General features: G+C 40.2%; 1 protein-coding gene across 1 annotated transcript in view; it reads right to left on the bottom strand.

Annotated features, from left to right (window-relative positions):
* The window catches only part of LOC137286903 (neuropeptides capa receptor-like), a 33,508-nt gene extending 19,356 nt beyond the window's left edge, over nucleotides 1–14,152 (bottom strand). Inside the window, exon 1 of the mRNA XM_067818925.1 lies at nucleotides 12,335–14,152. Coding sequence (XP_067675026.1) covers nucleotides 12,335–12,623 — 289 coding nt within the window. The 5' untranslated portion in view covers nucleotides 12,624–14,152. The remainder of the gene's footprint in view (nucleotides 1–12,334) is intronic.
* Between the last annotated feature and the right edge of the window lie 2,316 nt (nucleotides 14,153–16,468).

Raw genomic sequence — 16,468 nt, 5'->3', positions numbered from 1 at the left:
CTTGCCTTGCCTTGCCTTGCATTCCAAAGTGTCCATAAATAAATGGAATTGAATGATGACACAAGGTGCTTGCGAAATACCATTCCCGGCCTCAACAACCACGAAAATAATTTGCATAATTGTTCGTTTGTTTGTTTGTTACATGGTTCCGAACATCAGCACGCTTTCCATACCAAGACAAGCAGGCAATCAGGTGGCAAACACAACACGGAAAATATCAGTCGTGAAAGTAAAATGGCTACACGTATCTTATACAGCTAAGCGTATCTGATATGTTAGGCGTTGCAATAATTGCTCTCTGTGTGTCATAGTTTTGCGATCCAGACAGTCATGAACCAATGCATTGACCGCACATGCAGCTATAATTGACATATTTCCTTGTAGGTGATAGGAAACACGTGTAGATCTGTAACACATACAGGTTTGACATCACTTGCATACGCTGTAACGCTGGAATGTAACGACACTGCCTGTCACTTAACCTTTAAGGGTCACGCGATTTCAAAGAATCCTTTTCAATGGCAGATACGTACCACTGTCTTGACAAGTTAAGTCGCAACCTATATGTCTTGAACCACGTTTAGGAAATGAAGTGTCTCAAGAACTAGATGTTTTCCTGGCAAAACGATATCCGTCCTTGGGACTAGATTTTTCTGGATAGCGTGCCAAAATGCTACAAGAATGTTAAAAAGACTTGATGATCTATGTACCGTATTCAGTAGCTTCTCTCCGGAGTTTCTAAGTTTTCTGTCCTTTCCTACAGTGAACCACAATGTCATGTGTCACATTGACATTTCTTCTCCCTTTATCTGTTATCTTTAAAAGTTTCCTGATTCCAGCGTTTTTTTGATTGTTTGTCGTAAATCAAAACAAATCATCGATATAATGGTTTCAGTGAATGTTTGTATGTAAGAAATAAAACTCCAGTTAATATCAATATCAATGATACCAACATCGTTTAAGTTTATGAATTTTCACTTTAACTGGCACGCTGTTCATCCAGCAGTAAAGGGGTACACAGCAGGATGACATAGTAATCACGGCGGGTTAGCGACTTTAGTTTACTCAGCAATATTCCAGCTATATGGCGGCGGCCTGTAAATAATCGAGGCTGGACCAGACAATCCAGTGAACAACAGCATAAGCATCGATCTGTGCATTTGGGAACCGATGACATGTGTCAACCAAGGCACCAAGTCTGACCACCCGATCCCTCTTACGACAAGCATAGTCATCCTTTTATGTCAGGCATGGGTTACTGAAGGCCTATTTTACCATGAAACTTCACGGGACACATAGTAATCAGAAGCAGCTTGGGTGTATACTTTCCAGGGAGACGAGGTTTACTCAATGACAGGGTAATAATACAGAATCCTTAAGAGTAACTTTATTTGGCTCACTATAAATATTGCTATCATTTTTATCACCATCATCACTAGAAATGCTAGTTACTTAACCCATAAGATCTACTCACTGCCGTTTCGTTAGAGAATATAATTAATGAAACCCACGTTAAGCAAAATCCACTGTAAATGAAAAGAATCACACACTACGCATATGAGCGGGCGGCGAGGGAGCCCGGTGATGATATTGTTTGATGTACCATATGGGTACAACGTGTGATCTCCATTTCAGGTACACCCCCAACCCCAACCCAACTCGCCCCCTCACCCACCTATATTGCTTGAACATTACTAGAATCGACCTCAAACCACACTCACTCACTCACTCACTCACTCACTCACTCACTCACCATGAGAAAAATGAGTTCAGGATATTGGGGTCGTTACTCTTTTCCAAATACCTAAAAATAATCCTAGATATCCCGTTACGTTCAGTAAATCCGCGGTACGTGATGAAGGGATTGTTATTTGAGCACAGGCAGCGCTTCTGTCCCAATGAATAATGGTCCCACTTCGTGTATTGATTTCCTAAGTGAGTAGATAGGGATTAAAGACTTAAACCGCAGCAAGGCAATATAAAAAGTTACTGTGTCGTGAAAGATATATTCGTTCGATACATCATCGAAAGTAAACCTGTCCTGAGTTATTAAAATGTGTGTATGGCTTTCAGTTTAGTGTTAGATGTTTTCCTGGCAAAACGATATCCGTCCTTGGGACTAGATTTTTCTGGATAGCGTGCCAAAATGCTACAAGAATGTTAAAAAGACTTGATGATCTATGTACCGTATTCAGTAGCTTCTCTCCGGAGTTTCTAAGTTTTCTGTCCTTTCCTACAGTGAACCACAATATCATGTGTCACATTGACATTTCTTCTCCCTTTATCTGTTATCTTTAAAGGTTTCCTGATTCAAGCGTTTTTTCTTTGTTGTAAAACAAAAACAAATCATCGACATAAAGGTTTAAGTGAGCTTAATGTGAATGTTTGTACGTAAGAAATAAAACTCCAGTTAATATCAATATCAATGATACAGCATCGTTTTAGTTTACGAATTTTCACTTTAACTGGTACGCTGTTCGTCCAGCAGTAAAGGGGTACCCGGTAGGATGACATAGTAATCACAGCGAGTGAGCGAGTTAAATTTACTCAGCAATATTCCAGCTATATGGCGGCGGTGAATTTTAACTGGTACGCTGTGATATGACTCACATCACTTAGTAACTTAGTAGCATTATATCTGAATATTGTCAGACTCAAGTCAATGATGTTATCAAACTTAACTGTTGCGCGTTAAAGGGGCGGTGGGGTAGCCTAGTGGTTAAAGCGTTCGTTCGTCACGCCGAAGAGCCGGGTTCGATTACCCACATGGGTACAATGTGTCAGGCCCATTTTCTGGTGTCCCCCGCCGAGGTATCGCTGGAATATTGCCAAATGCGGCGTAAAACCAAACTCGTCGCTGTGCCTTAAATAGCATATACAGAATTGAATTTCTTTCCCTGTTTGAAACTAAATACACTGTTATTATCACTCATACATACATGTGTAATGTAATCAGGCTGCAACAGAATGAAATCAATAGAATGAACCAGGCCAACACACGACCTTACGTTGTCGATCGTATTAAAATTTATGCGGATCTACAGTGAATCAGACTGACAGTGAGTGAGGGAGTGAGGGGGTATGGTTTTTACGCCGTCCTTAGCAATATTCCAACAATATCACAGCAAGAATCCAGAAATGCACTTCATACATTGTTCAGACCCCCCAAAGCAACTGAAGGAATTACGGCAAATTTGAAGGAATTGCATCTCAAATGTAAACAAACGCAGACCATTGCAGCGATATCGGTAGTTTAGTGGTAATAACATAAACACAACGCCCCTATCGGAAACAATGTCGGTAATACTTGAAACAAGATCGGCCATCTTCCCAGATTTCTCGGCTCAGTTTCGTGATTTGTGGGTCGCGTCCTGAAATTCACACATCAAAACATAGCGTCACTGGAAGGAGCACCCGTCTCGGTGAGTTTTAGTTTCTACTGTTTCTAACTGCTTCCGAGGTGTCTGATTGTTCCTTCATGGGAATCGAACCCATTTTCTGAATAGGGATCGAACGCTTTCATCACCTGGCTACCCCACCGCCCATACCAATAGGTTGTGTTCCATGTACGGATTGTAAAGGTTCCGGACAAGAGGGTGCATTGTCCTGTCGTTTTTATCCATCCTGTATTCTCGAATGAAGTTAAACACAGGGATTTATAGATAAAAAAAACCTCTCTAATCCGGACAGTATGTATACCTTATACTCTAACCCTCAGTACACGGAAGGAAAATAGCCCTTTTCGCCCATTAAGACCTATATAATTAAGGGACTTTGTTTATGTCGTCACTAGGTTTTGTTAAACTCTACTAAATGTAAACGTACTCATAGGCCGTGCTGCAATAGGTGATACAATCTGGGTGGCAATGATCATGATATGTTGTTATCGGTAACTTATCAGAACATTTGAGTGAGTGAGTGAGTGAGTGAGTGAGTGAGTGACTGAGTGACTGAGTGACTGAGTGAGTGACTGAGTGAGTGACTGAGTGAGTGAGTGAGTTTAGTTTTAGCGAATTTAGCATCGATCTGCGCATTTGGGAACCGATGACATGTGTCAACCAAGTCAGCGAACTCGACCATCCGAGGCCGTAAGTCGCCGCTTACGACAAGCATAGTCGCCTTTCGTGGCAAGCATTGCTTGCTGAAGGTCTCGTCTTCCCCGGACCTTCAAGGGTCTAGAACATTTGAACGTGAGCGAATTGTTTAGCGCTGTTTCATGAAAATAGTCTCATGATTATGGATATTGCTGGTGTTGCTGAAGGTACCAATAGTTGATCTTACAATGATCTTTTCGGAATACTCTTGGCTCATAGCTGAAACTGTTTTTCAAAAATACAAAAATCAAATATGTTCAAAAAAGGAAAATATAATAAAAGTGACTATTTGCTTTCCATTGTAACATATCTAACAATCTTCAATCCAATATTTCGCAGTTGACAAGTCGACTGTCCCTGAAGGGCCTTAATCATACTTGCTCCTGTTGGAGTGTGTGAGAGAGTATATTTTCATGCCGTTTTAGCAATATTCCAGCAATATGACAGTGGGTGACACAAGAAACGGGCTTCACACATTGTACCCATGTGGGGAATCGAACCCGGTTTCAGGCGTGATGAGTGAACGCTTGAACCACTACGCTACCCCACTACACTATTTTCGGAGATTTCAGGGTAGATAATACTACTATAGATAGATAATACTAATCCTTCAATGATCCCAATTCTGACTGTAGAACTCGAGAAAAAATATAAAAAAGTCCATATCTAAAACATTCTTTCACAGAGACAAAACAACCCTCTCGGCAGTGTTTAAGTATTATTAAACACACATGTACATCAAATGATCTTCAGGATCATATTTAGACGTTCTTTAGGATGAGGCTACTGGCTACAAGCTTCTGGCTACTCATACGCGTTGTTACATTTCTATCATTACTTTCCCCAAACTAATGAACCCAGTTAGTTCACCACCTACTCGCCAGCCTGTTGGCGCTGCTTCTGTGATATCTGACATTTGATAACGTGGGTGGCAAGGTGATTAAAATGCAAAATCAAATCTAAACTTTGCCAAGAACTGGGAAATAAAAGATCAGACAAGATCCAGTAGTAATTGATAGCATTTTCTTTTGTACCATAGCATGGTTTAGAATTCTCACTGATTAAATACACAAGTATTGCTTAAAGGATTCCAAGGACTGTTTTTATCAAAATTCAAATGGAACCCTAGGTATTTTCATATCCTACAGTGTGCTGACTCATCAAAATGTACTTTAAATTTAATAACGGTTATAGATAAGGGCCAAATTCCACGCATTTGTGCTTGTTCAGGGCCGTACATGTTTACCATATATATTACTTTTCCCATCGGGTACCCATTCATTGCTGGGTGAACAGGGGTGATTTCTGAAGAAGCTGACTTGCCAAAGGTGAGGCTATATGTGTCACATGTGCTTCGTTGTGTAGCAGGAAGGTCTAGAAACTCTCTGAGGTTAAGTTGCTAAACACGATGACACCCATCCAGTCAACTGTAGTTTGACCTGGGATATATGCACAGGAGCACCCACCACTACAATTATTTCAATTTTTAAAAGCATGATTGCGTAATAACACATATCTGAACGCATATCAGCATTTCCTCTCCATTAGCGTTGTAATAGGTTCCGGGGGTAGTCTTGTGGTTGAGGCGTTCGCTCTTCACGCCTAGGACACGGGTTCGATTCCCCACATGAGGTCAATGTGTGAAGCCCATTTCTGGTGTCCCTCGCCGTGATACTGCTATGACCGGATTAAAACTAAACTCACACACTCACTGCTATAAATGTCAAACAGCTAGAAAGCTGAAAATATCATATTACAAAATCACATTGATAACTGCCATATTCATTTGTGATTATTATCCTACTTCCTGAAGTAATGGCGTTTTCATATCTAGTGGGCTAATATTGTACCTTGTCTTATCCAAATGATTGCTTAAGTCACTGGTACGTACGTCCACAAACATTCAAAGTAGATTCTAAATTTCCAGGTTTTTAATCGTAGAATAAATGTCTTTTATTGTATGGCTAGATTTCACAACTTGCTGACGGCTGAGGGGATGATGTAAATCCAGCTAGGGTCCATGCAGGTAGCAAAGGTACTATAAGTCCCCATGGTCCCTAGTATGGTGATCTACCTTCAGTTGCTAGCAATCTATAGCCCATTTTTATATTGTATTGTCCTGTATAGATAAATCGTTTTACGTATAGTTATTAGTTTTATATTCTACTCTGTAATATCCTAGTTGTTTTACTGTCCTTCGTTGACGGGTTTTATAGTAGACATGTGATTCATTTCAGTATTAACTGTTCTCGTCACGATATGGCTGAGATATTGCCGATGTGACGTTAAATATTAACTCACTCACTCACTTAAGTCACTTGTGTCAGCAACAATGAAATAAGTCAGTTATAGCTGTATGTAATGTCTCGCCATTTCAATCACCAAAGCACACTTGAATTGACTTTAACAAAGGCTCCAGAAGTTTAAAAAAGGAAAAAATGTGCACAATCATTTTGAAAACGCCCATAGCCTTTAATCAATGCTTCAAACAATCATAATAATCCTCGTGATTTATAAACTATTGATCGTGATTTCAATCAAACAATAGAGATTAGGTCTCAATAGCGCCTTTTTCAATAGAGTTCGTTCTTAACTCATTCCGTATATCATAAAAATCTCTACCACATGTTGCCAGCTGTTATTCCACAAAACGACGGAAATTAAATGTCAAATGACAAAATGAAACCTCGAAAGCAATCAATAGACTACGATGATGACAGGGGTGTGCGATACATTGAGACTAAAGCTTTGTCGCTGAAAATATTACATAATTTTGTTATAACAAATATTTCCATTTAAATTTGGTAATGGGCTCCAGGGAGATGGGAGATTTCGGAGATCTCTGAAGCGAGTAACGTTACTGCAGATGATAATTAACCCTAGGCCTGAACCTTCGGAAAACATACTTAGCCTACTGTACAATAGTTTAGTCTTTTTGGATTTCAGGAAAGGCTGGATGGAATGGAGATAATTTTCAGGTTTTCTGATGTAAACCATGTACACATTCAGCGTGTTTAATTAAAGTGACCATAAACGTATATGTATATAGAAAATATTCTGAAATTTGAGCTTGAAATGAGGCAGGGTATATAGGGAACGACCATACCCTATGTTCCAATATAATGAAACCCCGTTAATCGGGACAGCTATATTATTTAAGTTCTGGACTAATTCACAAACAACACAGAGGTATCTACACGTGGCTGGTGCTACCAGTTACGTTGCAGTATACACTGAGCAACAAAAGAAACGCAACTATGGCTTTTTGTGACGTTTTTTCATATAGAAGACATAAACATTAACACTTTCTTCTGTGAGAATTCATTTTTTACAAAAATGCGTTTCTTTTGCTGTTTAGTATATTTTCACAGTCCGACTATCACAAGAGAAAGCGTCTCCACTGTGACAAGGTTGTAAACTGAACGGTAACTGGCAGTGACTGGTTTCTTCCAAACCCTAAAACTGGACATTTTTAGCAATGAATCGATGCATATTTTTTCATGACGGTTGTAGCGCATTAATACATAACACATGAGTGACTTCGCCGGGTTTCATTATCACTCATTAATTGTGGTGCCACGGGGAAGAGTCTCAGTCTCATTTGCGGATTGGCAAGGCTGACTGACTAGGTTTGCAAACCATTTTTGAAACATGATACATGTTTTAAACATAAAACAACATCATGCTCTACATGAGAGAACTAGAAGATGAGACCCTATTCACCTCGCCATTACACACATGTGCTGGTTCAGGAGCATAGACCATATCTCTGTCATTATTAACACGACCGATGATGCCATCTGCTTTCCCAACCAGCCATATCCACACATGAAATTCACAATGGATGAAAAGTCGGATAACAATAACAAACCATTCCTCGGCGTTCAAGAAGCTGGCTATCCCTATAAAAACTCTTTCTCTTCGTCATACCAGCTTCAAAATGCACTAAAAAGGAGTTATTTATGGATCACCCTAAACGTGTCTCCTTTGCCATAAGGTTGTAAATTGAATGGTATGTGGCTATCCCTATAAAAACTCTTTCTCTTCGTCATACCAGCTTCAAAATGCACTAAAAAGGAGTTATTTATGGATCACCCTAAACGTGTCTCCTTTGCCATAAGGTTGTAAATTGAATGGTATGTGGTAGTAATTGGTTTCCTCCAAACCCTGAAACTGAATGGACAGGTGATGACCATTTCCCAGTCTGACACAATACTGACAAAATAATGTCTATTGCAACCCTACCCATTGCATCGTGTTACTGTTTTCCCACATGAAAAAATGACGTTCCTTTGCATGTGTTTGTGTTGGGGTATCAAAGGGAGAACAGAATGCACTAAGCTTTTGAGAACACCACTATCCTGGCTATTTGATTGTGTCTCATTACAAGATGCTTGTGATAAAGTATTGGTCGTACAATGGATCTTTCAGAAATGTCTTATGAATATGGAAATATGTTTTCCGCATTTATTTCCGACCTGACTGGCTTCGTATCAACCTTGCTTCGGAGTACTAATAAGAAGCCAACACAGTACGCTACAGAAGTTCATGGTTTGTACTAAATTATCGGTAGTGGTGTAGACATGGCAGGAAGACCTTTCTGTCTAGACCAAGTAATCGCTTGTATTTGTCAAGACTTGTACAATTAATAGAACGTTCTCAGCTACTTATATGCCAGACGATTCATTGAAGAAAGGTAATCTAAATTCAATACATCAGTATCTGTCTCGACTGTTTAAGACCACATATCGATGTAGATATATATTTGTGCAAACCATTACAAGGAATTTACGGTTAACGTCAATGAGCAACCATTAAATGTTATTATGGAGTCTCAAAAGTCATGATACATCTCAACTGAAGTTTTCTAATGTTCAAGTTTAAATGAAAATACTTTTTTGTATGAAAAAGAGAATTACAGGCGGTCAGGCATCATTCAAAGAATGCTAAAATTTGTTTTTAGCTTTAAAATATATAACTTTATAAACATTTAAGAAACTTGGCACAAAACACAACTGCTGATTGATGTCTCCGACGTCTTATCTTTGAAAATCAATAAAAATTGTTGCTTTTTCTGTCGGCATAAATTTACAACATCGCAAGGATGGCGAGGGGCAGATGGTTACAAATTCATTTCTTACCCATGCCATTATTTAACCAATTTGTTTTACTGGAAACGAGACAGCTAGACATTACGTTTGACAGACTAGTACGGAGATGGTTGAATGAATGATGGGTAAATGGACATTACCGAAATTACATTTCATTTTTCAGCCTCATTAAAACAAATTAGGTAATGCTGTTCTTACTTTTGCCGCTCGGTTTAGATTTACTCCGTAAATGAACAGCTGTTTCGTCTTTGGCATTAAATCTGGGTAAAACTCAATTCGACCATAATACCGACTAACCTATCCCTCGGACACCAGGAAACATACTTATCCAATACATTTATTGAAATCAACACACTACTAGCTTTCATGGTGGATCATACCGAAGACCCGGGTTCGATTCCCCACATGTTTACAATGTGTGAAGCCCATTTTTTGCTGTCCCATATTGCTGGAATATTGCCAAAGGCGGTGTAGGACCAAACTCACTCACTCTTTTACGTTTCACGGGATTTAATACTTGATCAATGCTGCGCCTTAATAATATATTCAATTTATCATGGTCAGCCTTATTATATTTATCTCAGGTATTGATCCAGTTTGATGGTATGTAATTCGATTCATTCGGGTTTTAAGATACGGTAAGAGTTTGTCATCATCCGAATCTGAATTTTAGATTCGACACATCAGCGTTCAAGACAAACCTGTTCGACTGTTTGGCCTTGACATCCCTACAAACTTGACAAAGAATTTTCGTGTCAAAATATTTTCGCACTTAAGAAGGTTTGGTCTCGATGAACTTACATTTGGGCTTGGGGATTTAATCGTTTCATCTCACATTAACCTTTTCAACTGCACCCTAAAGAAATGACAAACAAACAGCGATAAACCTCGCGAGAAGAGTAATCTCCCTTGGATGTTACAGTGGGTGTGTTATCGTTGATGTGATCACTTACCACCGCTGAAGTGGTAAACATTACCGCTCCCTATTTCTACTTGCAATATGCGTTACTGTGTTCTGAGGTGAACATTGACCTGTCCTTGCATGGGTTTGTGACGGCTGCCTCCGGTGGGATCGTTGCTAGTAATTGATAGACACTGTCACAGGACAGCGAGTTTACCGCAAGGCTTCCGAACTATACGTAAACGCGACTGAATATGGTTTTACGCCGTTTTATCAACGTTCCAGTAACATCACGGATGGGGGATACCGAAAATGGGCTTCACACATTGTCTTCCGCGTGATGAGCCAACGCTTTAACCACTAAGCTAAGAAAGAGAAATACATTAAATAATGCTCCAGGGGTTACTATTTCCACCTTCACTGCTTTCACTCACAACGGATGTTACCAGAGGGACAGCGTAACCAACAAAGGGAGACAGCTGGTGTCAGAACCGTAACGTCATCTGAATAGAAACACAGCTGCCACTGACTTATTCAGTGACTTACTCACACGGTCAACCACCTTCCTTGATCATAGGTATAAGTGGGGGGTTATTTACAGAATAATTGCGTCGATTATTTAGAGACGAGGGCTATCCGAAATGGTTTGGGAAATATTCCAATAACGTTAACCAACCAGTGACCGCGACGTCTGATTTTTCCCACAGAGTTTCCTGTGTAGGTAGATATAGCTATTACGAGTGGGGGTCCAGATCGTATGCATTCCGTGCTTCAAGTGCAAAAACGATATCCCATTATCTTTCTGTTGACATTTGTCGACCCTTTTATCCAGTGGTGAAACTCACAAATAGAGATTGAATAACACTTGATGATGATGAGCAACTATGGTATGTTCTCCTGTATTGACGTAAATGTCTATCTGTCTGCCTCTAAGTCCGACGAGGTTAGCTTAAAGGTGCGTACGGTAGTAACGTAATGCTACTCAACGTTTGTTAAGGATAATCATTTACGCCAAATTCATATGTTTCAATGAAATATAGCAGGGTTGTTTTGTGCGACGCGCAAATGTGAGCCGGGTATGGACAATTATAGAAAATGGACGCAGAACGAATTCACTGCTGACAGAAAGACGCACAATATTATTCATTGTACCCATAACGCCTCTGTGACTTAACTAAGTGATTAGTTGTGTCTCTCACAGCCGTTACGCGTATCATTCCATCCACTAGTCTATTAAATCATTCATTCCAGGATATAAAGAATTATCAAAACATACAGTTCTCTTCACCGTTACTTCACATGACCTCACAATGCTTGCAAAGACCCCCAAAGCTAGTAATTGAGGGTCCCTGGAAATATAACTAATTAATAGTGTTATAGTGTCTAATTCAGGACAGCCAACGTCCAAATATTTTTAAAAAAACCTATGTAGCCAAGCCACATGAGACGTAGTTGTTATTATTCAATCTGCATTCTTAATCTTTATCACTACCACAGAGTACATTGTCTTGTCAGACACCCTGTTCCTCTTTGTCACTCCCATTGATTACTGTAGATGACATTTATGACCTATATTGGTCATCCCCCTTGGCTGCGTCTGTCATCACCTCAACTGTAGAAGGAACTGCTATTGTTTCTCTATCTGCTGAACCTTTGCCTGTCCATTGTTGTCAAAAACACACACACACACACACAGATACACACACACACACACACACACACACACGTACGTGTGTGTGTGTATGTGTGTGTGTGTGTGCGTATGCTCACATCTACATTAGTGGTGTGGAGTCCGGTATTCCGACTGTCTGTGTAGGGACGACAGCAAGCAGGGTTATACCGCTCGCAAGAAAGGCCCTGGGGTTGAGCTGGAAGTCCAATCACCACACATGTCTTGTCCAAGCAACTAAAGTACATCGAACTAAACTATGCCTTCGTCTTCATCAACGTATTCGCTTTTCATCGTCAGCGTACTCTTCATCTAATACCGAACTAATTCACCACCATACTCTATGTTTTGACAAAAGCTAAGGTGACAGTGCTCATCCTTGGAATGCACTCTAAAATCAGAAAATCGACGGATTGGTACGCACCCCTGAATATATACTTGTTTCTGTATTCAATACATTTACACTTGACAAATTACCCAAACCTGAATCACGAGAAGGTAGAATATCCCTATTTTAAGTTGAGCAGTATAAGAAAACATATCACATACAGATACATACCAAACAGCAGCAGCAAGAGGTCTGACACCGCCAGACTGAAGAGGTAGTAGTTCGTCGTCGTCTGCATGTAGGAGTTGCGGGCGATGACGACGCACGTGCAAACGTTGCCGATGGTGCCAGAGATGAAGATGAGGCTGTAGATGATGGTGAGAAGAATGCCGGCTGTGCTGCCCATGTTCTTCGGGCCAAGGTTCGTGAGGATATAGTCTTCGATGGAGAAGTTGCTCACAGCTACGTCACTGACGTTGCTCGCGTTGAGCACAACGGACACGCTACTTACTCCGGACATTTTTCAGTTAGCACTGTTCAGCATGTATACCACAAACCCAGATGACCCACATGGCTCATGCTCACTGAGGTACACTGCATATTGCCATATTCGTAAAAAAAACTTTCTGATACGATCAATTCCTTGGGCAATGTTTTACTGTTCCAACCTTTGAAAGAGAATAAGCATTAAAATCCGTCCCATTATATCCGATAAATCATAACTGGCTCATCCCCTGGTATGCGACAAAGATCACTGATAACAGAACACACTGAATACGTGTTGTTTCCACAACGCTGGTGTCATGGAACGCGTACTGCATTATCCGCTGTGTGTCACTTTCACGTTTACACACAACACGATGAAGTCTGAGTTTTCTCCACGTTTACATACACTGTTTCCACTGTAGTGTGTGACATTCACATTTCAACTTCGTTTGTCTGACTTCCACATTTGCACACAGTATTGATTTGACTGTGACATCTGTGTACTGTCAAACCGATTGTATTTTTGTGCAGTTGTCTAACGCCCACGTTTACACACTAATAGTCATTTGACTGTAGTATCTGGAACATCAAACCAGTTGTATTTTAAAGTCTAGTTTGAAATTCACGTTTCAACAACAACGTAATGTAATCTCCATGTTTACACACAAAAGAGGCATTACGGTAGTAGGTCTGACATTCACGAACTAACATACCACAATGTAATACATCACTTCCACGTTTACACACTGTTGACTTGCAAACACAATGTACTTGAACATCACCGTTTTCACATGATTCGGTGTAGTTTCTCCACTTCCAAGTTTATAATCAGGTTGAACATTACTGTAGTTTGCGTGATAACGACGTTTTCACACACAACCTTACAGCGAATGCAACTGACTGTATCCATGTAATTGTAGTGTGTCTATCATTACTTTTAGGCACATGGTGAACTTTATTATAGTTTGTGTGAGATCAAGGTTTTCACACACAACCTCGTAGCGAGTGCAACTTCCACTTTTGCACGCCGTATCGACGTAATGGTGGCGTGTCTAACATTCACGTTGTATCTGACACTCACGTTTGAAGACAACATTAACTATATTGCAGTGTGTCCTATATCCAAAGTATTGACTCAGGCGAACGTTGTCATGCACACAATTAATCAATGTTGACCTCAGGTAAACCACATTGGGAAAATATGTATAATCTATTATAAATGTTTCGTTTTCTGATTCAAATGTATACTGAAACACCCAAATTAATGTTTACCTCATTAATGTTCGTTGATTAAGGCTTTTCAGTTCACACACACACAAAATTAAAAAATCCCTTTACCTTGCATGTAAGAAATACTTTGTTTTCTCAACACTCCTCTGGATTCAGAATGGTTCCATTATTGCATTTGGCCCAAACATTTGTCTCCATGTTTTAAGCACTGTAGACAAGTCCTCATTTTCTGTAATTTTCTTACATGCTCAGATGAAGCAACAGGTATCCTTCTCGTCGAATCCAGCACCGAACATTGAAACAAACGACACTGTAGTGTTATCCAGAACGTATAACGTAATTCTGATCACACTGTAACCCTCCCTCCGTGGAAGGTGTGTCTTCTAGCATTTACATGTAACATCCAATCACACGAGATCCTGGGTGAGTTTCAACAGCCGTGAACAGAGCCAATAGGAGTCTGATTGGCCGAACAAATAAGTTGATATGTTTATAAAGAGTTCGCCAATGCCTGAGAAAAATATCACTCAAACCTCCCAACTTTTAATCCAATTTAACCAAGTCGCTGTGACCAGCATCGTCAGCTGCTGAGGCTGACAATGTGGATGCTTGTAACGGAGATTGCAACAGCGGCTGTGGGAAGCTATGAGCCGTGTTGATGAAGCTGGTGTACGTATTGCTAGGCGTTGAATCCCTTCGCTATAATCGTTTGTGTGGTAGCGAGAATATACACTCTGACGCCGGTGTATTCTCCGGGGCCGTTACTCAAACGATTGCCTGGGGGATAAGCTAAATGGGAGCCTCATTGGTAGGACAGCTACAAAATGACGCAGGCTATACAGGTCGGTGTGTGAGTGACGGTTAAAATATGCTAAACGCGTTTGATAATGAAAGCGCTGAGAGTGGCCCTCTATAAACACAAATATAAGCTTCATTTCATTAAATAATTGAACCGATGTTTACTTTGGGATGTGATAAACTATTCTCGTAATTCGTGGTTTGCTCCATTTTCACTGTTACTCAACACACGTTCACGAACATTGATCCGAGGTTTATAAATATTTAAAACTCTCTCAAAAATCGCTTTTAGAAAATATCGATGTGGATGAGTTTCGACGTAATTCAATTAACGCACATGTTTACACTTAAAACCCCTTTAATCGTGACTCCGGGAATGACGGACATCGGAATCCTGATTTACGAGGTTTCATTTCAAATTCACTTTACTCTGTACTTTGGTACAGAATCTTCCATATGGTACATATGTATCGGAATATGTACGTATTTTTATGTCTGTCCTAATATGACTACACAGTGCCATTTAGAAAGTGGTCAAATGCAACATATGTCATATTTGGGATTTCACTCTCTTTGTAAAGTACCCTCCCCCCAAAAAACAAAAAGTGCTAGAATTTGTACTTTGCTAAGAAAGTGAAATCCCAAATATGACATATATTCCATTTGACCACTTTCTAAATGGCATTGTGTAATCATAGCTTTCGGCCAATTTACACTCATCAGACGGGTACACAAAGTACTCAGTCTAGAGTACCAGTTGTCCCACTTCCATCTGTCCTAATAGCTACGTAAACAAAAGACCTACGAGGTGGAACAACCTGGGAACACCTTGCCTTAATTTCATTTAAGTGAGTTTAATTTTAAGCCACTTTTAGCAATAATCAAACAATATCAGGGGGGTGGTCACGAGTAATGGGCTTCACACATTGTTCCCATGTGAAGAACTGAACTCGGGTCTTCAGCGTGACGAGCGAGCGGTATAACCATCAGACTAACCCACCACCCCGTTTCGTTTCAGTTAAAGTGTTCGTTCGTGGCACTGGAGATCTCGGTTCAATTCCCCATATGGGTCCAATTTAGGAAGTTCACTTCTGCTAACCACTGTTGTGGCATAAAACCACACTCAGTTATTTCACTCGCCTGTACATCTAGTACTGTACAACTGTACAGTCCACCATGACATACACACAACGTAATAATGTAAGCATAATGCGTGACTGAATTTAATTTTACGCTGTTTTTAGCAATATTTTACCAATAATAATGGGGACACCAAACGATAGCTTCACAGCACAGCTGTACCGCTCACCTTGCAGAGTATACTACTTACCAACATTAGCTTCACTTACCGATTACAGCTGACCATTTCCTTCAGTTCTAGTGTCTTGTTCAAAACAACCTTACCTAAGATCAGCCTTAAACCCTAAGGTTAGAGCTACGATCACGTTAAGAAAAAGATACGCCCGTTGCACAAAGCAAAATTAGGGAAATATAATTCGGACTCCAACCTAAGCCTTAACCTTAACTAAGGCTGAACTCTGAAGTAATGGAAGCGTCCCTTGTCACTATGTGAATTCAGCGTGTCCAGTTGACTCGTTCTGTCTCTGTACACTGTCTGCTTCCTCAAATATCTCTCATTTCCTTTGTATAAATTAAAAGCAGCTGCCATATTCCCTTCCGAACATAAGGACGCTAAGGTCGGGTCGGCCAACCTTGGTTAAGGTTAACTAGGGTTAACCTTAGTTAAGGTTGTTTCGTGCAACGGGGGGCTAACCTTAGTAAAGGTCTAAGGTTGTAATCTTAGAGATAGGGTTGTCCTTAAGAGATAAGGTTGTTTTGAACAACGGAGCA

The sequence above is a fragment of the Haliotis asinina genome, chromosome 6, assembly GCF_037392515.1.
Source record: "Haliotis asinina isolate JCU_RB_2024 chromosome 6, JCU_Hal_asi_v2, whole genome shotgun sequence".
In the NCBI taxonomy this organism is placed as follows: domain Eukaryota; kingdom Metazoa; phylum Mollusca; class Gastropoda; order Lepetellida; family Haliotidae; genus Haliotis; species Haliotis asinina.
The sequence above is the reverse complement of the archived record's forward strand: the minus strand, read 5'-3'. Positions and strand labels throughout refer to the sequence as shown.